Source organism: Ursus arctos, unplaced genomic scaffold (assembly GCF_023065955.2).
Source record: "Ursus arctos isolate Adak ecotype North America unplaced genomic scaffold, UrsArc2.0 scaffold_12, whole genome shotgun sequence".
NCBI classification, from domain to species: Eukaryota; Metazoa; Chordata; class Mammalia; order Carnivora; family Ursidae; genus Ursus; species Ursus arctos.
In genome coordinates, this window is record NW_026622786.1 from 63664018 (window position 1) to 63691914 (window position 27897).

Here is a 27897-nt window from a genome sequence, read left to right on the forward strand (position 1 = left end):
CTGGTAAAAATTCTAACATATAATAAAATGGCCCAAAAGCGTACCAGATGAACAATGAAAGAAAAGGATTGACTAATCCAGAAAACCTACATAATTGGGGGCTTTCGGTGAATATCTATGTAATTAATTTGGAAATCCCATTTATTCAAACTGGCCTTTTTGTGAGAAGTGGGCACAGTTCCACTTGCCTTTGATCATAAAAATTCTGTCAGTTGATTTTACCCATATAAAATTTATTTTTTTTTTAAACTTTAGCTATTTAAGAGTGATTAACATTTAAAATTTGAGGTCCATGATACCTTATATATGCTCAGTGCACATTATTTTGATTAAACTTTTTTGAGTTTTAAGTTTTTTTATTGTAAAATATACATAACATAAAACTTAACATTTAAGTGTACAACTCAGGGCATCACTACATTCACAATGTTGTATCATCATTACTATTTTCAGAACTTTTTTATCATCCCAAACAGAAACTCTGTACCCATTGAACAGTATCTCCCATTCCCTTCTTCGCCCAGCCCTTGATAACTTCTGTTCTATTTTCTGTCCCTGTGAACTTATTTATTCTGAATATCTTATAATCAGAGTTTTACAGTATTTGTCCTTTTGTGACTGACATTTAATTGAACACAATCTGGGTGGCTCAGTCAGTTCGGCATCTGCCTTTGGGTTGGGTGGTGATCTCAAGGTCTTCGGATTGAGCCCTTCATTGGGTTCCCCGCCCAGTGGGGAATCTGCTTGTCCCTCTCCCTCTGCCCCTCCCCCTGCTTGTGCGCTCTCTCTCTCTCTCTCTCAAATAAATAAAATCTGAAAACAATGTTGTCAAGGTTCATCCATGCTGTAGCATGTTTCAGAATTACTTTCAATGGCTGAGTAAAATTCCATTGTGTGTGTGTGTGTATATATATATATATACATATATATGTATATATGTATATGTGTGTGTATATATATATATATATATACACACACACACACACCACATTTTGTTTATCCATTCATCTATTAGTTATTTGGGTTGCTTCCACCTTTTGGCTATTGTGAATGATGTTGCAATGAAATGAGCATACAAATAAATATCTGCAGAAATCCCTGCTTTCAGTTCTTTGGGGTATCTACCAAGGAGTAGAATTACTGGATCGTATGGTAATTCTGTGTTTAAGTTTCTGAGGAACTGCCAAACTGTTTTCCGTATTGGCCGCATCATTTTATTCTCACCAGTGGTTGCATGAGGATTTCAAAGATTTTTATTTATTTGAGAGAAAGCGAGGGAGAGCGAGAGCAAGGAGGTTGGGGCCGGGGGAGAGGCAGAGGGAGAGAAAGAAACAGGCTTCCCTCTGAGCAGGGAGCCCGATGTGGGGCTTGATCCCAGGACCCTGGGATCATGACCTGAGCTGAAGACAGACATGTAACCAACGGAGCCACCCAGGTACCCTGCATGAGGATTTCAGACTCTGCATATCCTCATCAGCATTTATTATTTTCTGCTTTTTTAATAATCCTAGTGTGTATGAAGTGGGTTTTTTTTTTTTATAGTTTTGATTTACATTTCCCCAGTGACTAATGATGTTGAGCGTCTTTTCATGCACTTATTGATCATTTTTTTATCTTTGGAGTAATGTCTATTCAGGTCTTTTGCCCATTCGTTAAGTGGGTTGTTTTGGTTTTTTTTTGTTGTTGGTGTTGACAAGTTGTAGGGGTCTATATATTCTGGATACTAGACCCTTAATCAAATATATGATTTGGAGAATTTTTTCTCCCATTTTGTTGGTTATTTTTTCACTTTTTTGGTAGTGTCCTTGCTGAACAGATGTTTTAATTTTTTTTACCGGGATGTAATTAACATATAACATTATATTAGTTTCGGGTGTACAACATAATGATTTGATATTTGTATATATTGTGAAATGATCACCACAGTATAGTTAACATCCATCACCACACAGTTACAAATTATTTCTTCTTGTGATGAGAACTTTCAAGATTTATTCTCTTAGCAACTTTCAAATGTACAGTATAGTGTTATTAACTATAGTCACCATGCTCTACATTATATCCCCAGAACTTATTTTTTTTAATAACTGTAAGTTTGTACCTTTTGACCACTTTGACCTATTTTGCCCACTTCCTTCTTCCCAGGCCCAGCCTCTGGCAACTGCTAATCTGTTCTGTGTATCTACGAGTTCATTTTGTTTGTTTTAGAGTTTACAAGTAAGTGAGATCATACGGTATTTGTCTTTATCTATCTCCCTCCTTTAACTTAATACCCTCAGGGTCCATCCAAGTTGTTATAAATGGTAAGATTTTCTACTTTTTTATGGCTGAATAATACTGCATTGTATATACATGCCACATTTTCTTTATCCATTCACCCACGTGTGGACACAGGTTGCTTCCATGTCTTGGCTATTGTAAATAGCACTACAGTTAACATGGGGGTGCAGATATCTTTTTGAGGTATTGTTTTTGTTTCCTTTGAATAAATGCCCAGAATTGGAATTGTTGGATTATTTGATAGTTCTTTTTAATTTTTTGAGTACCTCCACACTGTTTTTCATTGTGGCTTTACCAGTTTAACATTACCACCAACAGTGCACAGGGATTTTTTTTTCTCTCCACATTCTTACCAGTACTTGTTATTTCTTGTCTTTTTGATAATAGCCATTCCGATGGGTGTGAGGTGGTATCTCATTGTAGTTTGGATTTACATTTTCCTGATGGGTAGTGATGTTGATCACCTTTTTATGTTCTGTTGGCCATCTCTGTGTCTTCTTTGGAAAATGTCTGTTCACATCCTCTGCCCATTTTAAAATCTGATTGTTCGTGTTTTATTGACCTGTTGAGTTCTGTGAGTTCTTAATATATTTTGGGTATTAAGGCCTTGTCAGATACATGATTTGCATCTATTTTCTCCTATTTTGTAGGTTGCCTTTTTTTTTTTTTTTAAGATTTATTTATTTATTTGACAGAGACAGCCAGCGAGAGAGGGAACACAAGCAGGGGGAGTGGGAGAGGAAGAAGCAGGCTCATAGCGGAGGAGCCTGATGTGGGGCTCGATCCCATAACTCCAGGATCACGCCCTGATCCGAAGGCAGACGCTTAACTGCTGTGCCACCCAGGCACCCCATGTAGGTTGCCTTTTTTATTTTGCTATGCAAGAACTTCAATTTTTTTTTTTTAGAGATTTTATTTATTTATTCGACAGAGATGGAGACAGCCAGTGAGAGAGGGAACACAAGCAGGGGGAGTGGGAGAGGAAGAAGCAGGCTCATAGCGGAGGAGCCTGATGTGAGGCTCGATCCCAGAACGCCGGGATCACGCCCTGAGCAGACGGCAGACGCTTAACCTCTGTGCCACCCAGGGGCCCCAGAACTTCAATTTTTTAAAAAGAATTATCTATTTATTTTAGAGTGCCCGCATGGGTGGCAGGGGAGGGGAGAGAATCTCAAGCAGACTCCCTGCTGAATGTGGAGTCCCAACTCAGGGCTCAGTCTCACCACTCTGAGATCATGACCCGAGCCGATCTTAACTGACTGAGCCACCCAGGTGCACCAGGAGCTTTTTATTTTTTTTATCTTTTTAAAAATTTTAAAAAGATTTTATTTATTAAAGAGAGAGTGTGAAAGAGAGTGAGAGAGAAAGAGAGAGAACACGAGCAGGGAGAGGGGCAGAGGGAAAAGCAGACTCCCTGTGGACATCGGGCTCAATCCCAGGACTCTGGGATCATGATCTGAGCTGAAGGCAGATGCTTAATCGACTGAGCCACCCAGGCGCCCCTATTTCTTTTTAAATATTTCTTTTTAAATATTTATTTGAGAGAGAGAGAGAGAGAGTGTGTGTGTGTGTGTGTGTGTGTATGTGTGTGTGTGAGGGAGGAGTAGAGGATAGAGGGGGAGAGTGTTAAGCTGACTCCATGCTGAGCACAGAGGCAATGAGGGAGGGGCTCTATCTCAGGACCCTGAGATCATGACCTGAGCTGAAACCAAGAGTTGGACCCTTAACTGGCTTTCCCACCCAGGTGCCCCCATTGTTTATTTCTGAAAATTAAATTTAAGTATATGTATTTTTTGTTTCTTTTTTTTTTAAGATTTTATTTCTAAGTAATCTCTACACCCAACATGGGGCTTCAGTCCTGAACCCCGAGATCAAGAGTCACAGACTTTACTGACTGAGCCAGTCAGGTGCCCCATTTTCTTCTTTATTATACAGAATTACTTACTACATATTCCTATGTGTATTACTTTTTTTATTTAACAGTAAGTAGGTTCTCACTATCACTCCATAGCAGAATAGAGACTTCCTCATTCTGTTTTATGGCTGCATAGTAATATATTTTATGATTTTTGATAGTTTTCCCTACCAATGTGGTATTGATGGTCATTTGAGTCTTTTCCCAGTCTTTTGCTTTACAATTAGTGCCTTTTTAAAAAAGATTTTATGTATTGGGGGAGGGGCACAAATGGGGGAGGAGCAAAGGGAGAGGGAGAATCAGACTTCCCACCCAGCAGGGAGTCCAATGTTCAATCCCAGGGCCCTGAGATCATGACCAAAGGCAGACACTTAACGGACTGAGCCACCCAGGCACCCCCAATTAGTGCTTTGACAAATTATACAATCTACTAATTATAAGTCTTGTCTGATTTGATCTATTTTGAGTAAATATTTATAACTGGTGTAAGGTCAGGGTCCAGCTTCATTCCTTTGAATGTAGATACCTGGTTTTTCGTAGAACCCTTTTTTGAAAAAACTGTCCTTTCCTCATTGAATACTCTTAGCATCATTGTCAGATCAATTGACCACATATGTGAGGGTTTATTTCTGGATTCTCTGTTTTATTCTATTAATCTATGTCTTTTTATGCCAGTATGATACTGTTTGATTACTGTACCTTTGTAGTAAGTTTTGAAATCAGGAAGTGTGAGTCCTCAACTTCTTTTCTTCCTTTTCTAGATTGTTTTGGCTCTTCAGAGTTTCTTGACGTTCCATATGAATTTTAGGATGAGTTTTTCTATTTCTGCCCAAAATACCATTGGGGTTTTGTAGTGATTGCCTTGAATCTGTAGATCACTTTGGGTACTTAATAATATAAATGATTGGTGATAAGTGAAGGAAACGAATGGGTGAGTACACAGTGGGCTGCACATCATGAATTCTGCCCAGTCTCCACCTTTTGGCAGCTCTTCGGAAAAAACCTGAACCGTTCTTGGGATTTTGGAGCTTAATAATGGTAAGCAAGGGGTATAGTGCTTAATCCTTTTAAGTGAATGATGAACATTGTAAGAGGTGTGTCTTCCAGTTTTCCACTCCCTGGGGGCTGTAAGTCACCAGAGCTTAAGTACTTCCTAATTTCCCACCTCAGTTACCTGAAGGCAGTGATTAAAATCTGAAAGCCAATGCAAGGAAGAGGTAGGCAGGGAAAATAGACTGGAAGGAATCCATGAATTTGGGATTGCACCATTTGTTTAAGTCTAATCTCTTTCAGTATTGTTTTGTAGTTTTCTGTGTAGAATTTTTTTTGCTTCCTTAGTTAAATGTATTCTTAAGTATTCTTTTTGATGCTAAAGTAAATGGAATTATTTTCTTAATTTCATAGACGTGATCTTTGTGTTGATTCTGTATTCTGCAATTTGCTGAATTAGTTTTTTAGTTCTGTTTTTGGTGCATTTTTTGGGGGGTGCACTTTTAAGGGTTTTTGTACATATAAGATCATGTCATCTGCAAAAGATCATTTTATTCTTCCTTTCCCATTTGGCTGCCTTTTTTCCCCTTTTACTTGCCTAATTGCTCTAGCTGTAACTTCCAGTTGTACTATGTAAAATAGAAGTGAAAAAAGCAGACATCCTCGTCTTATTCCTGATTGTAGGGGAATAGTTTCAAGTCTTTACCTATAGAATATGAGGTTAGCCGTGTTTTTGTTTTGTAAAATGGCTTTTATCAGGTTTGAGGAAGTTCCCTGCTATTACAAGTTTATTGAATGTTTTTTTTCAAGAAAGGCTGCTGGGTTTTTTCACATGCTTTTTGTTGCATCAGTCAAGCCGATTATGTTTTCCTTTTCCTTCAGTCTGTTAATAATGATTTTTGTATGTTGAACCACCCTTGCATTCTAGAGATAAATCTCACTTGGTCATGGTGGGTCATGGTGTGTAACTCTCTTAATATGCTGCTTGTGTTACAGGATTTCTTTTCCTTTAGTGCCTGCGGTTGTTGGTCATGCTGCTTTGAAGAATGAAGAGGTAGACCAGACGAAGAGTGGTGGGCAGCAGTTTGTTGAGTGATATAGTACAAAGCTGCTGAAGAGGGAGGGGACCCAAGAAGGTTGCCACCGGGAGCTTCTAAGTCTAGCAGTTTCTTTGGGCTTGTTGGCAGGCTCTTTTAATCTCATTAACCCTCTGTGCACCTGTCACCCTATCAGGTTTTTATCATGTACCTATCATGTGGGAAAGGGTGGAGGCTCCTTTCAGGGTGATGTTTAGGGTGGTTTCCTCTTAGGGTGAGGGCCCCTTGTCCTTGCCTGCCTTTCCTCCAACTATCCTTCATTACTTGGTTTGCTAGTATTTTGTTGATGATTGTTTGAATATATGTTCATATGTTAGGGTAATGCTGGCTTCAGAGAATGAGTTAGGAAGTGCCCCCCCCCTTTTCAATTTTTTTGGGAAGAGTTTGAGAAGGATTGGTGTTAATTCTTTAAATATCAAATAGAGTTCACCAATATAGTCTTTTTGGTTCTGGGCTTTTTGTTGTTGAGAGGTTTTTGATTACTGATTTAATCGACGTATTTGGAATTTTTATTTGTTCTTAACTCTGTTTTGATAGTTTGTATGTACAGTTTGTCCATTCTATCTAGGTTATCCAGTTTGTTGGTGAACAATTGTGTATTGTATTCTTTTATAATCCTTGTTTTTTTATTAAAAAATTTGTAAAAAAGATTTTATTTGAGATAAGAGCAAGCATTAACGGGAGGGGCAGAGGGAGAGGGAGGAGCAGACTCCACACTGAGCAGGAAGCCCGATTTGGGGCTTGATCCCAGGACCCTGGGATCATGACCCAAGCCTAAGGCAGATGCTTAACCACCTGAGCCACCCAGGCGCCCTATAATCCTTATTTTTTAAAAATTATGTGAAACATCCCTCTTATATCCATTTTTAGAAAATGTGGTAAAATGTACATTGTTTTCATTTATCTCAAGGTATTTTCTAATTTCTCTCGTGATTTCTTCTTTGACCCATTGGTTGATTTGAGTGCATTAAGTTTTACTATTTGTGAAATTTCCAGTTTTTGTATTGATTTGATTTCTAATTTCATTCTGTTGTGATAAGAAAAGATACTTTGTATGATTTCAGTCTTTTTAAGTTAAGACTTGTCTTCTGGCCTTGCAAAATGGTCTGTTCTGGAGGATGTTCCACATGCAGTAGAGAATATGTGTTCTGTTGATGTTGGGTAGAGGCTTCTGAGTATGTTCTGTCTAATTGGTATTAGGGTTGTTGACGTCTTCTATTTTCTAACCGATTTTCTGCCTGGTTGTACTATCCATTATTGAAAGTAGTGTATTGAAGTCCCCAAATACTTTAAATGGTTTTATTTATTTATTTGAGAGAGAGAGAGAGAGTACAAGCAGGGGGAGGAGCAGAGGCAGAGGGACAAGTAGCCTCCCCACTGACTGAGCAGGGAGTCCAATGTGGGGTTCAATCCCAGGACCCTGAGATCATGACCTGAGCTGAAGGCAGATGCTTAACCAGCTGAGCCACCCAGGCTCCCCTGGATTGAACTTCTTATCAATATATAATGTCCTGTTTGGATCTTGTAATCTTTTTTGTCTTAAAATGTATTTTGTTTAACAGTTATATGACCACCCAGCTCTCTGTAGTACTGTTTGCATGGAATACCTTTTTCCATCCTTGTACTTTTTTTTTTTTTTTGGACAGGGAAGGGAAGGCCAGAAGGAGGGGGGAGAGAGAATCTTAAGCATGCTCCACGCCCAGTGTGGAGCCTATTCCAAGCTCGATCTCATGACCCTGAGATCATGACCTGGGCCAAAATCAGAAGTCGGGAGGCTCAAGCGACTGAGCTGCCCGGGTGCCCCTGATTTCCATGGTTTCTGATGGAAAATCATCTGTTAATCTTATTGTGACTACTTTGTACATGAGAAGTCGCTTGTCTCTTGCTGATTTCAAAATTCTCTTTGGTTTTCAAAATTGTAATGGTCTTGGTGTGGATTTCTTTGAGTTTATTTCTGTTTAGAGTTCATTGGACTTTCTGGATGTGTATAATTGTGTCTTTCATCTGATTTGGCAACTTTTTGCCTATTATTTCTTCAAATATTTTTCTGTCTCCTTTTTTCTCTTTTACTCTTTCCTTTGTGTATGTTAGTATGCTTGATAGAGAAGAAAAAAAAATAAACTCAGGAAACTGCAAGGAGCAGAAAAAAATTTAAGAAATACTATTAGTGTTCAGATATAAGAGATGATAGTCATGAGACAAGAACAGAGTGCTGTAAGAAGTAATAATCAGAGAGTTAAAGTTTTTAAAAATGAAAATATGATATACCTCCTGTGCCTCTCTCCTCTACATGTAGAAGAGTGGGAAGATAAAGGTGAAATTTCAGGAAAGAAAATAAAGGTGGAAAATGGAGGAAAAAGGTAAGATAAGTGGAGAATCAATGTAGGAGGCATAAAGTTCAATTAATAGGAACTAGAGAAAAAGAGAAAATGAAAGGGAGGAATGACAGAAGACATAATACAAGAAAAAATTTTCAGGAGTGGGGACTTGAGTTAGAGATTAAAAGAGCCAATGAATACCAAGAAAAATGAATGAAGAAATATCTGTTCCAGGGCTTATCACTTAGAAATTACAGAACACTGAGGGGAGCCTGGGTGGTTTAGTTGGTTAAGTGTCTGACTCTTGGTTTCAGCTCAGGTCATGATCTTAGGGATGTGAGATCAAGCCCTGCATCAGGCTTTGTGCTCAGTGGGGAATCTGCTTGAGATTCTCTCTCCCTCCTCCTCTGCCCTCCCCTACTCTTATGCATGCTCTGTCTCTCTCAAATAAATAAGTGAATCTTAAAAAAAAAAAAAAAGAAATTACAGAACACTGGGGGAAAAAAAAGAACACCGAAACAAAGAGAATATCCTAAAAATTTCTGTTAAGAAGAAATTAGGTAAAAAAGGTGGAAAATAAGAATGACATGATTTTCTCAGTACTAACACTACAAACTAGAAGAAATCATTGAAACAATACCTGTTGAATTTTGAGTGAATGATTTCTAACCTACAAGTTTAAACCTAATTAAACAAAATATGAAGATAGAATAGACATTTAAAAAGGCATACGAAGTCTTATAAAATTTACTTCCTATTGGGACTTAAGGGACCCAGTAATTATCACTGTTTCCCTTCCTGAATCTTGAACAAATTGGAAAAGACAAAAGAAGCATATGGAGATCAGATTATCAATTTTTAAAAAGATTTTATTTATTTATTTGAGAGAGAACATGCACATGCATGTGAGAGCACAAGCCGGAGAAGGGGCAGGAGAGGGAGGAACAGACTCCCTGCTGAGCAGGGAGCCTGATGCAGGCTTGATCCCAGGACTCTGGGATCAGGACCCTAGCCGAAGGCAGATGAGACCCAGGTGCCCGCAGATTATCATTTTTATTATGGATAAAATTCACTTTGGAGAATGGATTTTTTATTTTCAAGTTGTTTGCTAATACTCAATGTCAGAATTAGACTTACTCAGGCACAGGCACAACTGCATGCCCTGTGTGGGGCTTATACCTGTAAATGTTAGAGTATGAGTGACAAAGTGGAATTCTCTTCTCTATGAACAACAGCTGGATGTGAAGAAGAATAAGAGAGATACTGAGTTTTGCCTACATCATTTTCACAAACTCACTGTTGAAATATGTTACTATGTATCCTTGGAAAAGAATGAATGAGGGGAGTGGAAAGAAGTCCAGAGTGTTATTTTTTTATTTTTATTTTTTTAAAAGATTTTATTTATTTATTGACAGAGCGAGAGCACAAGCAGGGGGAGTGGCAGGCAGAGGGAGAGGGAGAAGCAGGCCCCCTGCAGAGCAGGGGGAGCCCGATGTGGGATTCAATCCCAGGATCCCAGGATCACGACCTGAGCTGAAGGCAGCTGCCTAACCACCTAGCCACCCAGGCATCCCCAGAGTGTTATAATGGATGCATATCTACATAGAATGAAATGTAGAAATTGGGCATAATTTGCTTTTTTTTCACTTAGCTACTGGAGGATGTGCTCCACCAAAAAAGAGGGAATAAACTGTGGAAGAGGAAGATAGAAGTCAGTACAAGGGTGGATGATAATTGGTAGGATGATAGTGAAAGGAAGTTTCAGGGTGAAAGCTGTGGTAAAAGACTAGTAGTGACCAGCAAGTGCTGGACAGGGGATGTTCAAGGAGAGAACAACAACAAAAACAAACATATAGACTACGTGATGTGTGTTTGAACATATTGACAGGAAACTTAACGGTTCTGTCAATGAATTATTGATAGGTATGTAAAAAATCTAAGAAAAATGAAGCAATGATTAATTCCAGGTAAAACTGAAAAGTATACCAAAGAGAAATGTGATTATAATATATGTATATTAGTTAATCAAAAGGCTGGGCTACCATGACAGAGAAATCCATTAATACAGTGCCTTAAAGAAGAGTTTTATTTTTCTCTCATATAACAATTGCTAGGTGAGTGGTCACCTGATCCAGATGAGTAGTTCTGTGTGGTCACTCAGTGACCCAAGTTCCATTGATTATGTCGTCCAGCCAAAAGTATGGCCAAGGGTTAGCAGCATTGACTTTACTTGGGCTTATTAGATATGCGGAATGTCAGTCCTCCTAATTAGAATCAGAATCTACATTTTGGAACTAGCTGATTCTGATGCACAGAAATTTGAGACTCAGTGTTTGTATTAGAACATAATTGTTGGCTATATGACTGACGATGGATGACTGAGAATTTTATCCAGTGATACGAGAAGACCATGGAGGAGGTAACAACTTGATCTTAAGGACACACTTAGCTATAAGGAAGGTTGGGAAATAACAGTCTAGTTATGTGCATGGGAGAAGGAGAAAATAAATTTTGAGGGGCATTTAGAAAGTTCTGTAGAATAATATTTGGCTCAGGCATGAATAATACTGTTACATATTATTAAAATCTTCTTCAGAGGATGTGGGTGGGATAGGAACATATGTGTGTGTATAATTCTGTTTGTCTGTCTCAAGGGGAAATGTTTGAGATAGGCAAATTCTTATCTTCCATAGTAGGAAGTCTGTAGATACTATCTAAAGCTAAAACAATTAAGATCAGTATCAGCTTAAGCATGTCATTTAGAAATAGGGAGATAAATCTCAGAAGAAACCACTAAAAGTTGAAAGTAGTTGCTTCTGAGGAGGAGGATGGGTAAAAGTTGGTGGAAAAATACTGTTTTGCTTTATAGTACTGTTGACTTTTTGAACTCTGTATATATATGTATTTGTTTTTTGAAAAGCAAATTGGGTAAAAAAGTTCCTATAGTCCAAATAGGAAATGGACACATAAAAAGTATTAAGTACTGGGTATCTGGGTGGCTCAGTTGGTTAAGCATCTGACTCATTAATTTTGGCTCAGGTCATGATCTCAGGGTCATGAGATGAAGCTCCACCTAGGACTCCTCACTCAGCACGGGGTCTGCTTGTCCATCTGCTCCTCCCCCTGCTCCTGCTCGCCTTTCTCTTTAAAATAAATAAATAAAAACTTAAAAAAAAAAAAAGCATTAAGTACTGAGTGCTTTGAGAAAGGTAAGACTAAAGTTCATAGAAAGAGGTGTATTTATGTAAGCTCAGCTTTAGGTGGTAGGAGTGTGGGGAGTAGATTAGGGAAGGCTTTCTGGAAGAGAGATATTTTCTATTTACTTTCTAAATAATATACGCTATGATGCAATTAAAATGTTTTGGATTTATTTTGTTTTTAAGATGTGAACAATTAAAAGTAATTTAAATGTTCATTAATCCATTTAATAGGTTTATTGAGTGCCTACTTTAAACTGGGCACTGTTGTAGGCACTGAAGATACAATGGTAAACAAAATCGGAAATGATTTCTTATCTCTTAAGGCAGATACTTAACTGACTGGGCTATGCAGGTGCCCCTAATTTTTTTTAGAGCGGTACAAACTTCTGATGGCTTTCTGTAATCATGTCTTACTATCGTTTCCCTGTCCTGTGGAAGAGTTACTTGAGAAGTAATTATTGCTATGATTAGTTTTTCTATTATTATGCAACAGTTATTTCTCGTAAACTTTCCATACAACTCATTTTAAGTCTCAAGCTCTAGAATTTGTAGCCCAAGCTGTCAGTTGAGTGATGGATAACTATAGAAGGGCATCAAAAATTTCCCTTGAAACAATTCCACGTGTGCCTGGGTGGCTCAGTTGGTTAAGCATCTGCCTTCTGCCTTCAGCTCAAGTCACGATCACGGGGTCCTGGGATCAAGCCCTGAGTTGGGCTCCCTGCTCGGTGGGGAACCTACTTCTCCCTCTCCCTCTGCTGCTCCCCCTGCTTGTGTTTGCTCGTTGTCTCTCAAATAAATAAAATATTAAAAAAATATATTCTGGTTTCTGGTAAAGGCTTCAGTTTTCATCAGGAAAAGAAGGATGTGAAGCCATCGGTCTGGAGTGGATATTCTTTTAATCGCTAATGATTTTGAATGTCTGCTAAATACCTAGCATTGTGGTAGTAAGGCAGGCAGAATAGGGAAGTGATACATATTTGCAGGAGGAACAAAAAACTGGGAACAGAGTCTGATACGTGACAGAGTTTGTGGCCAGTTAAGCAAACTTCTGATGCTCTGTGGTTTTTCATGATCACAAGCATTCTGCTGCTGTTGCTTTGCTTAACTGCAACTTAAATGCACACAGAGACCAAGTTAGCCTGAAATCAGACTGTATCCACACATAGTAGCTATTGTAGAGCATTTTGTAATATTATGCAGAGTTCCTAGAAATCCCCACTTGTTTCCTGGAACCCCACATGAGTATTTGATGCCCAAATTATAACCACCCAGAAAAATCAGAGCATCACATGTACCCAGTGCTACTTGGATCCTCTGGGTGTGCCTGCACTCCTCCTTCCTTGAAGTGTATGCTTTGACTTTGCAGTAAAGCTTCTTCCGTTATACTTCATTCTGACTTGTCCTTGAATTCTTTCTCACAGCAAAGTCAAGAACCTGGCTCCGGCTGTTGGTTGAGGTCTCAGAGCCTGAGAACTCCCTGAGTTTCTAGTAATCAGTAGGCATTGTAAGGATTCAAGCAATGAAGACATGATTAGAGCTAGAAGTAGAAAGTGGACTGATGTCTTAATGATATAAAACTGAAATGGGATATATTCTAAATACTATTGTTTTCTGTATTCAGACAACTTTTTAAAGAAATTCGTTAAAAAATGCTTTGTATTTTCTTGGTAATAATTGCTTATATAAGGTTAGAATCTCATTTAATCCTCATTTACTACATTCTAAAAATGTAACCAGGAACTAGAACATAGGTCCAACATTTTTATTTGGCTTAACCAATTTTGCTTTGAGTGCACTGGGAAACAGTGAACCTTATTCAAAACCTTACCTCCTCAGAACTTTATTTCTAGGAATTACAACTTTTTTGGGAAAAATTTGTACTGTTGATAGCCTAGAAATAGCAATTTTGCTATATAAAATTATCACACTTTTTTTAAGTGACCTCCATGCCCAATGTGGGACTTGAATTTATGACCCTGAGATTGAGAGTCACATGCTGTATGGACTGAGCCAGCTAGGTGCCCCGCCACCCTTTTTTTGTTTTTGTTTTTGAAGTAATAGGACATCTGTTACTCTCTCTCTCTTTTCCTTCCTTCCTTTCTTTCTTTCTTTCTTTCTTTCTTTCTTTCTTTCTTTCTTTCTTTCTTTCTTTTCTTAAAGATTTTATTTATTTATTTATTTGACAGAGTGAGAGTACAAGCAGAGGAAGTGGCAGGGAGAAGGAGAAGCAGGCTCCCCGTGAGCAGAGAGCCCTGCTTGGGGCTTGATCCCAGGACCCTGGGATCATGACCTGAGCTGAAGGCAGACGCTTAACTGACAGAGCCACCCGGGTGCCCCAACATTTGTTACTCCTATAAGAAGATGAGGGAGATTAGAAATTAAGTCTGGTTTTTTGTGTTTTGTTTCTTGTTTTTAATTTGAGAGAGCAAGAGAGTGTGTGTGACCATGTTGGGGGAGGGGCAGAGGGAGAGAGAATCTCAGGCAGACTCCCTGCTGAGCTTAGAGCCCAAGGCAGGGCTCCTCCTCCTGACCCTGAGATCATGACCTGAGCCAAAATCAAGAGTCACTTAACCGGGGCACCTGGGTGGCTCAGTCATTAAGCGTCCGCCTTTGGCTCAGGGCGTGATCCCGGTGTTCTGGGATCGAGTCCCACATCAGGCTCCTCCGCTATGAGCCGGCTTCTTCCTCTCCCACTCCCCCTGCTTGTGTTCCCTCTCTCGCTGGCTGTCTCTCTCTCTGTCAAATAAATAAATAAATAAAATCTTAAAAAAAAAAAAAAAAAAAAGAGTCACTTAACCAACTGAGCTACTCAGGCACCCCAAAGTCTGTTTTTTATAACACATTGTTATTAAAAATTTAAATGTACTTTTAGTTACATGAAACAGATTAAAGTGAAATCTAGCAATTTTCTGAGTCTTGAAGTCCTTACTATTATTCATCTATACTGTAAGTACATTGATTTTTTTTAAATGTTTGTAGCTTTAATTTATATATATAAACTTGATTTATAGAGTTTTTTTTAGAAAGTTTTTTTTTTTTTTTAAAGATTTTATGTATTTAGGGGCGCCTGGGTGGCACAGCGGTTAAAGCGTCTGCCTTCGGCTCAGGGCGTGATCCTGGCGTTGTGGGATTGAGCCCCACATCAGGCTCCTCCGCTATGAGCCTGCTTCTTCCTCTCCCACTTCCCCTGCTTGTGTTCCCTCTCTCGCTGGCTGTCTCTATCTGTGTTAAATAAATAGATAAAATCTTTAAAAAAAAAAAAAGATTTTATGTATTTATTTGGGGGGGGTGGGGGGAGAGGGAGAGAATCTCAGGCAGACTTCATGCTGAGCACAGGGCCCAATCTGGGACTCAGTCTCATGACCCTGGGATCAGGACCTGAGCTGAAACCAAGGATTGGATGCTTTACTGACTGAGCCACCCAGGTGCCCCTAGAGTTTTTTTGAGTGGAAGAATAGTCTATCTAAAAAGTTTTATAAACAGAATTGTGGATCAGCATGGCTCAATCAAGGGTTTGTTGTTTTATGGCTTTTGTCAGTAAGATAACATCTACAAAATTATTAGAGTCATTATCATAGGATAGCATTAGAAAATTAAAAATATTTTGGTTACTGATAAGGTAAAACTAGTCTTTTAGAAATAGGATCCAGTTTTTAAAATATTTTTTGTTTATTTAGAGTGAGAGAGAGATCACAGAGGGAGAGGGAGAAGCATACTTGCTGCTGAGCAGGGAGCTGGATGTGGGGCTTGATCCCAGGACCCTGAGATCATGACCTGAGCCAAAGGCAGATGCTTAACCCACTGAGCCACCCAGGCGTCCCATAGGATCCATTTTTATTTTTAAAATTAAGAATGTGCAGCAGTTTCTGTAAGAGTTTAGATATAGGCATATATTTTGCAGCTGTTTTGACAGTTGCGTGAAACACCTTATAAAGAATATTGAAAGCAGAATGTATAAATTAAATGAATTAAAATATCCAAAAACCAGGTGCAAAAACATTCTTTTATAGCTATAAGTGGTAGAGCTTTTTACTAGAAAATAACGTTAGTCATAAAAGATATTAATGGTGAGACGCTTGGGTAGCTCAGGCGGTTAAGTTTCTGCTTCCAGCTCGGATCATGATCCTAAGGTCCTGGGATCGACCCCCACATTGGGCTCTCTGCTCAGCGGGGAGCCTACTTTTCCCTCTCCCTCTGCTGCTCCCCCTGCTTGTGTGCTCTCTCTCTGTCAAATAAATAAATAAAATCTTAAACAAAAAAAAAAGATATTAATGGTGAAAATATAGGATGGTTTTGGCTTTTTTTTTTTTTTTTGGTTTTGGCTTGAATTTTAATTATAACTTAAAAATTACTTTATAAAATAATTTAGAAAGAGCCTAATGAGTTTTTTTTAAATAAAAGAGAATATCAATCTTATTTAAGTAATCCCTACCCCCCGTGTGAGACTTGAACTCAAAGACCCTGAGTTCAGGGGTTGCATGCTGAGCCAACCAGGTGCCCCTAGATTGGAATGGTTATATTTTTTTGGTTCCATTTCCTTTTATATATATATATATATATATATATATTTTTTTTTTTAAGATTTTATTTATTTATTCGACAGAGAGACAGCCAGTGAGAGAGGGAACACAAGCAGGGGGAGTGGGAGAGAGGAAGAAGCAGGCTCATTGCGGAGGAGCCCGATGTGGGGCTCGATCCCATAACGCCGGGATCACACCCTGAGCCGAAGGCAGACGCTCAACCGCTGTGCCACCCAGGCGCCCCCATTTCCTTTTATATTAATTGTGGTACATCAGTTACAAGTTTTATTTCCCTTTTAGTTGAAATTTTTACTGAGTAATGTAAAACAAATTTTACTTTTTAAAATTCTCTGTTTTGATGTCATACTGCCATAATTACATTAGAACCTTCTTTATGACCATTTGGCTGTTATTTACTAAGTGGGTTTTAACACCTCATATGGTTAACAGACTTCTTAAAGTTTTTGCAATTTCTTCAGTTTTGAGAACAAATTTTGAAAGTTTTTGAAAGTCTCACCAATTTTTTAAAAATGGATTTTGCATTTTAAATAACATTTTTGGTTTTTTTTTTTTTTTTTTTGACCCAACAGTTTGTTTGCCTAATCTGGAATTGAAGCAGTTCAACTACTGGAAATCTGCCGTTTCACAGTATCACAATTGGAAAGAAGCAGGTTTTCAAATAATGGAAGACTCTAAGACCTCTACAAATGAAAATCATGAACCAAAGAAGAATGCTTGGGCTCTTTCTGAAGAAAGCAAAGCAGTTAAAGTTCTATCTAATCAAACTTTGAAAGCTAGAAATGATAAATCCATAAAAGAAATTGGGACCAGCTCTCCAAATAAGAATAGTAGTAAAAAAAATAAGCAAAATGATATTTGTATAGAAAAAACAGAAGTTAAATCATGTAAAGTAAATGCTGCCAACATAGCAAGCCCTAAAGATTTGGGATTAGTCCTTCGAGATCAAAGTCATTGCAAAACAAAAAAATCACCTAATTCACCGGTGAAAGCAGAAAAGGTACCTGTTTCACAAGCAAAAGCAGAAAAATTACCAAAGTCCCCTAATTCACCAGTGAAAACAGAAAAGACACTCAGCTTACAGGCAACAGCAACAGAAAAGGCACTTAGTTCACAGAGGAAAATGGAAAAAGTACCCAGTTCTCAGATGAAATCAGAAAAGGTTCCTGGTTCACCAGCAGAACCAGAGAAGGCGCCCAGTTTAGTGTTGAAGGAAAACATGCGACGAACAGAATTACAGCAGATTGGAAAAAAAATTCCAAGCTCTTTTACTTCTCTGGACAAAGTGAATATTGATGTAGAGGGAGGAAAATCTGCTTTAGAAACTGCACCACGATCTCAGAAGCAGCAAGCATGTACAGATAATACTGGTGATTCTGATGATAGTGCTTCAGGAATTGAAGACATATCAGATGATTTGAGTAAGTACAAATTACATTATCCCACAGGTTACATTTTTGGAGAGATTTTCCTATATTAATGTTCTTTTGATTATTATTAGTTTGATTTAACTACTTTAATTACAGAAAGGACATTAATAATATGACCTTTTAACCTAAAAAAGAAACTTTACATTTATTACAGTAGGTAAAAAGCTTGTGCAAATGGAAATTAGTGGCTCATGTAGAATGTACGTACATGTGTATGTACACACATATGCACGTTTTAAGTGGTCCTGGTAATATGTGGCTCATTCATTCAATAAACATGTATGTATTGAGTTCCTTTTATATGCCAAACATACGTTTACAATGAAAAACTAAAAAATACAGCACCTGATCTCAAGGATGCTTCAAGTTAGATGGGGGTGATACACATAAGTAAAGTGGTAATTTAGTTCAGTGCCGAAAACTTACAGTTGAGACAGTGCATGATTTAATTGAAGGCTTTAGTTTTTGGGTTGAGAAAATGCAGGATATAAATGTGAGAATGAAAGTATGACTGAGATTAAGTATGACTGGAACAGAATTGGGGGTGAAAGTGGCAAACGATCCAGCTGAAAAGGCACACAATAATTGGAGAATGAAGGACCTTTTAGGACGTGATAGACGGTTTAGACTTTATTATGAGTGTTTTGAGAAGCCTTTGAAGAGTTTTGAGCAAGGTAGTGCTCTGACCAGATATATTTATACATGTTTTTAATCATTTGGACTGTAGTGCAGCACATTCCTTGACAGGAAGCAGAGATTGGTTAGGACACTTGTAATTTGCTTGAGACTTCTTGGTGTAAAATTCATTTTCTTTTGGTGTTTTGATCTTAGCTTTAATTGCTTATAAATGTCATCTGTGTCTTTTGAGTATTTTAATCTTGGTTTTGTTTAATTTAATGGATTTTTCTTGGCAGTCTTTTTTCTCATGTTTCTTTGGCTGGGGAAATAAAACCTTTCCTTGATATACGAATAACAAGAAAAAACTATTTCTAAGTCATTCATTATACTCTGAGAAACTCTGGTAAGGAGTTTAGAAATTGTTTCTTTTATTTCTGATGATACACAATTGATAGTATATTGACAGACCTTTTTTTTTTTTTAACTTTAATAGACATGTCTTTATGTGTATAAGAAAAAATACCAACTTTGTAATTTTAAAGATATGGTTTAGGAGCATGCCAAAAAAAGAAGTCAATTTAAAGGTGGCATCAAAAAAATAACACTACTGATAGTGTTTAGACAAGGCAAATCTGAACATGATAGCATGTAAATGATGGAAGTTGGAAAATAGTGGTGCATAAGATCACGTACAAGGGTTTGATTGCTTGAGTTAGTGAAAAATCTGATTCAAGGATTATTATTATTTTTTCCAAAGATTTTATTTATTTATTAGAGAGAGAGAGTGCACAGACGAAGAGGGAGAAGCAGACTCCCCACTGAGCAGGGAGCCTGATGCGTGCCTCAATCCCAGGACCCCCAGATCATGACCTGAGCTGAAGGCAGATGCTTGGGGCCATGCAGGTGGCCCCAAGAATTATTTTTTTAAAAAGGGAAATTTTTTTAAAGGATTACTTTTTAAAATTATTTTTTAAAAAGTTGTTAAAAAAAACTAAATGAAGTGACAGAGTGATATAATTGAGAATGTGGGCTCTGGAGTAGAATTGCATAGGTTTTGAATCCTATCTTCCCTGCTTAAATTTGTATTCTTGGATAAGATGCTTATAATTTAAAACATGTTAAGGGGCGCCTGGGTGGCACAGCGGTTAAGTGTCTGCCTTCAGCTCAGGGCGTGATCCCGGCGTTATGGGATCGAGCCCCACATCAGGCTCCTCCGCTATGAGCCTGCTTCTTCCTCTCCCACTCCCCCTGCTTGTGTTCCCACTCTCTCTGGCTGTCTCTATCTCTGTCGAATAAATAAATAAAATATTAAAAAAAAAAAAATAAAACATGTTAAAGGTTTTTTTTTTTTTTTTTTTTTAAGATTTATTTATTTACTTTAAAGAGAGAGAGCCAGACCTGGCAGGAGCAGAAGGAGAGGGAGAGAAAGTCTCAAGCAGACTCCATGCTGAGCACAGAGCCCGCCTCCTGGCTTTATCTCATAACCCTGATGTCATGATCTGAGCCGAAACCAAGTCTGGTGCTTAACTTACTGCGCCACCCAGGCAGCCCATCAGTTTCCTCATTTTTTAAAAAAGGTTAAGATGCTGCTGCCTGTTTTATGAAGGTTAAGTGAAGTAATCGAATGGAGTGTTTCATGTAGTACATGGTAGGCATGCAGTGGCAATGAATATTCTTATTATTTCTTTAAATAAGTGCAGTTTTGTTATTGTTAATATGGAGAACAAGTTTAAAGTAGTTTAAAGAACTACTAGTTTATTTATTTATTTATTTATTTTTTAAAGATTTATTTATTTATTTGACAGAGACAGAGTCAGCCAGCGAGAGAGGAAATACAAGCAGGGGGAGTGGGAGAGGAAGAAGCAGGCTCCCAGCAAAGGAGCCTGATGTGGGGCTCGATCCCACAACGCCGGGATCACGCCCTGAGCCGAAGGCAGACGCTTAACCGCTGTGCCACCCAGGCGCCCCAGAACTACTAGTTTAAAAAAGAACTACTTTTAAAGAACTACTAGTTCTTTAAAAAGAACTAGTTTAAAGAAGCTAGTAGACCAAGTAGAGGTCCTTTTGGGAGACTTGGTTTAACAAATTCATAAGAATGATTTATAGTACAGCAATCATTTTTCATTAAAGAATTCTCTTCAGTATGTGTAATATCTGCCTTGAAGTTCATACATAATTGTTTAGTACTTTTTCCCTCGTATGAAAAAGTCCAAATTATATTTAAATTAATGATTTCTCATTAGAGTGCCCCTTTATAAATTAAATAGAATAAAGCCTTTATATACAGATCATTGTCTATTTGGACTTAACAGGCTTTATAGAAATTTAACTAATCTCAGGCCCACCTGAGGTTCATGGCTTAATCTTTCTTCATTAGGCCCAACTTTAGCTTTCAGTTAGCACTCACAGGTTTTCTTTTTGCCATTCATCCAATAAATATTTTTATGGGTGACTGCTATGTGCCAGGTACTAATTTAGTTGCTAGGAATTTAGCAATGAACAAATCAGACAGCATTGCTTTTATGGAGTTGATATCCTAGTAGGAGGAGAGGGACAACATATATAGTAAATAACAGAAGTATGTCATAAGTTAGATGGTAATAAATCTTATGAGAAAAAATAGTAAAGATTGTAGGGAATGATGCTACTGTGTCTGGTGGTGGTGTTTCAAATTTAAATTGTCACTGAGAAGGTAACAAATACTTGAAGGAAAGTGGTGAGAGAGGGAGCATGGCGAATATTTGAGGGGTGAATGTTCTAGATCTGGGCTTCTCAAACGTTTCCCCCGCCCCAAACTTCAATATATATATGAATTACCTGGGAATTGTATTAAAATACAGATTCTTGGGTTCCTTTCCTGGAAATTTTTCATTTTGAAAATCTAGAGTGGGACCTGAGATAATAGGTTTCTAACAAGCTCCTGAGTAAGATTATATGTTGCTGGTTAGGATCATGCTTTTGAACATCATAACCTGACTCATCTCTTTACTTTCACTTACATAACTTTTCATTGTATTTTCAATGTAACAGCCAGAATGATCCTGTTAAAATTATTCAGATCATGTTACTATTCTCAAAATGTTTCCTTAGTTTCCCATACATTAGAGGGACAGTGTCCTTGCAGTGAACAGTAAGGCCCTATATGATCTGTGCTACTGTCCCACTTCTCTGCTTTCATTTATCTACTTATTACTTTCTCCCTCTCTGCTCCAAGTGCATGGTTTCCTTGCATTTCCTCAAATATGAAGGATGGCCTTCACATTTGCTTTTTCCTCTGCCTGGAACATTTCCCGAAGATGTCCATATTCCTTGCTCTTACCCTCCTTCACCTTTTCAGCGAGGGTTTTGGTGGGTTCCTTATCTAAAATTTACAGTCCTTCTCTTTTTACTGGTTTAATTTTTCTCTATAGTCTTTATCACTGTCTGTCATATTTTTAATTTTTCTTACCATTTAAAAATTTTTATTGTTTTTAAAAGATTATTTGTTAGAGAGAGAGCGAGAGTGCTCATGCACACACCCACAAGTGGGAGGGGCAAAGGTAGAGAGAGGGAGAGAGAATTCCAAGCAGACTCCACACTGAATGAATGGGGACCCCCACACGGGGCTCTGTCTCACAACCCTGAGATCACAACCTGAGCCTATACCAAGAGTCAGTTTGCCAACTGACTGCACCACTCAGGCACCCCTGTTGTTATTATTATTTTTTAAGTATGCTCCACACCCAATGTGAGGCCTAGCATGGGGCTTGAACTCAGACCATGAGATCAAGACTGAGCTGAGATCAGGAGTCAGACACTCAAGCAACTGAACCACTCAGGTGTCTGTACCTTTTTATATAATCGTTTTATTGAGATATAATTCACATGCCAAAATTTCTCATTTAAAAACATACCGTTTAGGGGCATCTGGGTAGCTTAGTCAGTTAAGTGTCCAGCTCTTGATTTTGGCTCAGGTCATCATGTCAGGGTCTTGACAACAAGCCCCACATCGGGCTCCTTGTTCAGCACAGAGTCTGCTTAAGATTCTCTCCCTCTCCCTATGCACACCACTCCCCACCCCCCACCGCTGCTCCCCCCCCATCCCGCTGTGTGCACACACTCTTCTCAAAAAAAAAAAAAAAAGAAAGAAACATACAGTTTAGTGGTTTTTAGTACTATATTCAAAAAGTTGTGTAGTTATTATCACTGTCTAATTCTTGAAAATTTTCATCACCCACAAAAGAAACTGTACCCATTAAAAGTCACTGCTCATGGGGTACCTGACTGGCTCAGTTGGTTGAGGCTCTGACTCTTGATTTTGGCTCAGGTTGTGATCTCAGGGTCTTGAATTAGCCCTGCATTGGATTCCACGGTGGGCATGGAACCTGCTTAAGACTGTCTCTCTCCCTCTCTCTCTGCCCCTCCAACCATAAAAAAAGGTCACTGATCTACTTTTTGTCTCTATAGATTTGCCTATTTTCTGTAAAGGGAATCATATAATATGTGGCCTTTTTTGTTTGGCTTTTTTCACTTAGCACAATGGGGTTTTTTTGGTTTGTTTGTTTTTTTAAAATCTGAGAGAGAGATCGAGCTTGTGTGCAAGCAGGGAAAGGGGCAGGGAACAAGGGAGAGGGAGAGAGTCTGAGCAGACTTGGTGCTGAGCTCAGAGCCCAAAGCAGGGTCCAGTCCCACGACCCTGAGATCATGACTTGAGCCACAACCAAGAATTGGATACCCAACCAACTGAGCCACCCAGGTGCCTCCCCCCTTTATTTTATAGAGGGTGAGGGAGAATGAGAGAGCAGGGCAGTGGGAGAGGTAGAGAATCTTAAGGAGGCTCCACTCCCAGCGCAGAGCCCGATGTGGGGCTTGATCTCATGACCCCGAGATCATGACCTGAGCCAAAATCAAGAGTTGGATGCTTAACAGACTGAGCCATGCAGGCACCCCAGCACAACGTTTTCAAGATTCATCCATGTTGTAGCATGTATTAGTACCTTATTTCTTTTTATTGCTAAATTCCGTTGTATGGCTATACCACATTTTATTTATCCTTTTATCAGTTGATAGATGTTTGAATTGTTTCCATCTTTTGCTTATTATGAATAATACTGCTATGAACATTTAAACGTTTTTGTGTGGATGTATGTTTTCACTTCTTGGTATATGTGTAGGAGTGGAATTGCTGAATCCTACAGTAACTACTATCTTAACCATTTTTAAGTATGTAATTTGGGGTGCCTAGGTGGCTCAGTTGGTTAACTGTCCGCCTTTGGCTGAGGTCATGATCTCAGGGTCCTGGGATTGAGCCCTCCGTCGGGGAGTCTGCTTCTTCCTCTCCCTCTGCCCCTCCCCCTGCTTATTATGCCCACTCTCTCTCAAACAAATAAAAAAAAAAATCTTAAAAAAAAGTATATAATTCAGTGGCATTAAGTATATTTATAGTGTTGTACCACCATCACCACTATCTAATTGCAGAACTTTTTCATCACCCCAAAAGGATACACTGTATCCATTAAGATTCACTCTCCTTGGGGTCCCTGGGTGGTTCAGTTGGTTAAGGGTCTGACTCTTAATCTCAGCTCAGGTCTTGGGGGGGAAAAAAAAAGATTCACTCCTTTCTCCCTCTCTCCGTCATCCTCTGAAAACCACTAATATAGATTCTTTTTCTATATATTTGCCTATTCTGGGTATCTCATAGAAATGCAATCATATAGTATGTGATCTTTTTGTGTCTGGCTTCCTTCATTAAGTATCATGGTTTCAAGGTTCATTTGTGTTATAGTATATATCCATCAGTACTTCTTTCCTTTTTAAGGCTGATGCTATAGACTGAATTGTGTCCCCTTGAAATACCTATGCTGAAGCCTTAACTCCCAGTGTGATTGCATTTGGAGATAAGAGATTTTAGGAGGTAATTAAGATTAAATGAGGTCATAAGGGTGGGGTCCTAATCCAGTAGGATTGAAACCCTATAAGAAGAGCGAGAGATCTCTCTCTCTCTCTCTCTCTATGCACTAACCAAGGAATGGCCTCCTTAAGGACACAGCAAGAAAGCCAACTGTCTGCAATCCAAAGAGTTCTAATCAGACACTGACCCTGCTGGCACCTTGATCTTGGACTTTTCTGCCTCCAGAACTGTGAGAAAATAAATTCCTGTTGTTTAAGCCACCCAGTCTATGGTATTTTGTTATGGCAACTTGAGCTAAGACAGCTGAATTATGTTCTACTATATGGATATGCCACATTCTGTTTATCTGTTAATTAGTGATTGGACATTTGGGTCTTTTCCACCTTTGACTGTTGTGAATAGTGCTGCTATGAATATTCATGTACAGGTTTTTGTTTGAATACTTGTTTTCAACTCTTCTTTTGTGATAATATTAATATCTCATGGGACTAGAGTTCTACGGAAAACAGTTTGGGAAATTCTGTCTGATGTTATTTTATATTGATGTTGATTTCAGAAGATTAAATCATCTCATTTATTTCTGACTTTTAAAGAAAGATATGCAGCTTTCTATAATTATTTATATTCGCAGAAATGATACTATTATAGGATTTGCTGATGTTGGTTGCCTTGTGCTGGGCAAATTGTACATACGAAAAAGAGAAGAAGGTTAGAATATTGTTTTCTTGCTACTATTCTTTATTATGAAATGTAGATATAAAACTAGGATTTTGCCTTTTCTTTTACATTTCCATCATAAAATGGCCACTAAGAAACTAAGTTATTTTTCCAAATACTAGGACATAATTGCAAATTGCTCATTGTATATCAGTGTTTCCCTGACAGTAATTTAAGAATCAGTTAGCAGGGGCGCTTGGGTGGCACAGCGGTTAAGCGTCTGCCATCGGCTCAGGGCGTTATCCCGGCGTTATGGGATCGAGCCCCACATCAGGCTCCTCCGCTGGGAGCCTGCTTCTTCCTCTCCCACTCCCCCTGCTTATGTTCCCTCTCTCCAATGGCTGTCTCTCTCTCTGTCAAAAAAAAAAAAAAAAAAAAAAAAAAAATCTAAAAAAAAAAAAATCAGTTAGCTATCCTAGCCATAATTCTGATGTTTGAATCCTTTTTATAACATATTTGTCTAAGAGTTTGCCATCTGATTCTGAGACTTCTGTGCCCTTGTGGTAGGAAACACATCATCTCCAGAGGCATACCATTTCTTCTTTGTTTGAAAAATTAGTGCTGTCAAAATGTAGAATTGATTGTCATCGTTCTTGTAGATGGCATGTAGTTAGTTGGCTTTTGAGGGTAGAGTGAGAGATTTTTTGGTTGTCTATGAGCATTTACTTAAAGCAGTGTTTTTAGATACATCCGAATTATTTTTTGGTCAACACGCTTTCCATTAAGTGTCATCTCTGGTCTAGGTATTAAATATGAAAGTAAAAAGTTAAATAAAGCCTAGTCATTAGCATCAAGAAATCCATAATCTAAAGTAGGAGATAGATAAATGAATACAAATTACATTATTATGCAAATGTGAGATAATAGCAAGTGCTGTGAGACTACAGCTTATATAGTTGAACACACAATTTTGAACTGCACAGGTCCACTTATGTGGATTTATGTGTGTGGATTTTTTTTAATTTTTAAAAAATTTATAAAGGGCAGTGGTAAGAAAATAAAAATTTTAAAAAATAATTTTTTATTTTTAAGTAATCTCTACACCCAACATGTGGGGCTCACACTGAGATCAAGAGTCACATGCTCTACTGACTTATCCAGCCAGGAGCCCGCTTTTTTTTTTTTTTTAAGTAAATACAGTATAGTACTATAAATGTATTTTCTCTTTTTTTCTTTTCTTTTTTGAGGGGAGGGGCAGAGAGTGAGAGGGAGGAAGGGAAACTTAAGCAGGCTCCATGCCCAGGGTAGAGCCCGCTGTAGGGCTCGATCTCAGGACCCTGAGATCATGACCTGAGCTGAAATCAAGTGTTGGACACTTACCTGACTGAGCCACCCAGGCACCCTTCTTACGATTTTCATAATAAGAATTTCTTTTTTCTAGCTTACTTTATTATAAGAATACTATATATATATTATATATATACATATATATATTTTATATATATACATATATAATACATATATATATACACAATATATATATATATATATCATATATATATAACATACAAAATATGTGTCTGTCAACCGTTTATGTTATTAAGGGCTTTTGGTCAACAGTAGGCTATTAATAGTTAAGATTTTGGGCAGTAAAAAGTTATACACAGAATTTGGGACCCCAAGCCCCAGTATTATTCAAGTGTCAACTGTATAAAGAATATCAGACTGTCTTCTGAAATAGTGTAAGCTTAAGCTGAATTTTGCAGGACGAGTAAACATTACTAGCTGAAGTGAGGATGGCCTTGATGGTGGAAGGAACAGCATATGTAAAAGGCATTGAGACTTGAAGTAGCAGTGATCCATTCTAGCACATTTGGTATGAATGAAGTGAAAAGTATTATGGCAGGATATAAGGTTAGAGATATAGACACCTTAGCTCTCTTTCTTAAGGTCTAGATTTAAAATCTGAGAGAAGTCTTCCTTGATTCTCATGTCTAAAGTTAGTCTCCTTCTGAGTTACTTGCTTTTTTCCTTTATAGCACTGATTACAATTTGAAATTATTGTTCTGTCTCCTGCCTTCATGGCATGTAATATGCTAGAGAGTTTAAACTTTATCCTGAACTCTTTGAAAGCCTTTTAAGTATTTTAAGCAAGAGAATAATATGATTCAATTTGTATTTTAAAAAATAACACTGATAGTGGAACCTACTGTATGCCAGGTGTATAATACTAGGTGCTGGAAGTGAGAAGATGATAGCACACAGTCTATGCCTTGAAGAGATTGTAATCTAGTTAGGAGGCAGAGAATCAAAGAAAAAATTTTGATGTGGTAGGGATATCCATGAGTTCAGTGAAAGCAAAGAGGGAGGAGCTTGGTGTGGGTTTGTGGTCTAGAGGATATATGTTATTTTAGCTGCTAGTGAATAGTGATGAAGTCATTAAAATGACTTTAGTGACTAATCTTTGAGACTTAAAATAGCTTTTTATCACACTTTTTATCAACACAAGATGGTTATGTTGTGTTAGCCTGGTGTAGTGAGTCTCAGTCGTATTTGTCTCTTGATAGGTTGGAAGAACAAGATAGGCATTTGACCCATGAAATAGCTTTTTCTTTGTTACTTCTGATACCATGTATATCTCTTACTTGTATTTTACAAAAGTATACCAACTTGCACAGCTAAGGAAAGTGTAAGGAAAGAATATTTTTCTTGTATGTGTATAAATTGAATGTCTGTTTTCCATCAAAATTTTTTTTATCTGTTCTTTTGATGGTAACTGATTGCTTCCTTTTCTAGGTAAAATGAAGAATGATGACTCTAATAAAGAAAATTCTTCAGAGATGGAGTATTTAGAAAATGCTACTGTGATAGATGAATCTGCACTGACACCTGAGCAGAGGCTAGGCTTGAAACAAGCAGAAGAACGCTTAGAAAGAGATCACATCTTTCGACTTGAAAAAGTAT

General features: G+C 38.1%; 1 protein-coding gene across 26 annotated transcripts in view; it reads left to right on the forward strand.

Annotated features, from left to right (window-relative positions):
* The window catches only part of TUT4 (terminal uridylyl transferase 4), a 188275-nt gene that overhangs the window by 83927 nt on the left and 76451 nt on the right, over window positions 1-27897 (forward strand). For 17 of the 26 annotated variants that reach the window (XM_057310787.1, XM_044383864.3, XM_044383865.3 and 14 more), the window contains exons 3-8: window positions 2146-2217; window positions 4957-5233; window positions 6182-6418; window positions 8579-8642; window positions 16911-17759; window positions 27730-27893. In XM_057310787.1, the coding sequence (XP_057166770.1) occupies window positions 8630-8642; window positions 16911-17759; window positions 27730-27893 (1026 nt within the window). In that variant the 5' untranslated portion in view covers window positions 2146-2217; window positions 4957-5233; window positions 6182-6418; window positions 8579-8629. Of the gene's footprint in view, window positions 1-2145; window positions 2218-2974; window positions 3135-4956; window positions 5234-6181; window positions 6419-8578; window positions 8643-16910; window positions 17760-24391; window positions 24506-27729; window positions 27894-27897 lie in introns of those variants that run through there. The other 9 variants (XM_044383873.3, XM_026498083.4, XM_026498084.4 and 6 more) reach the window with 7 other exon arrangements.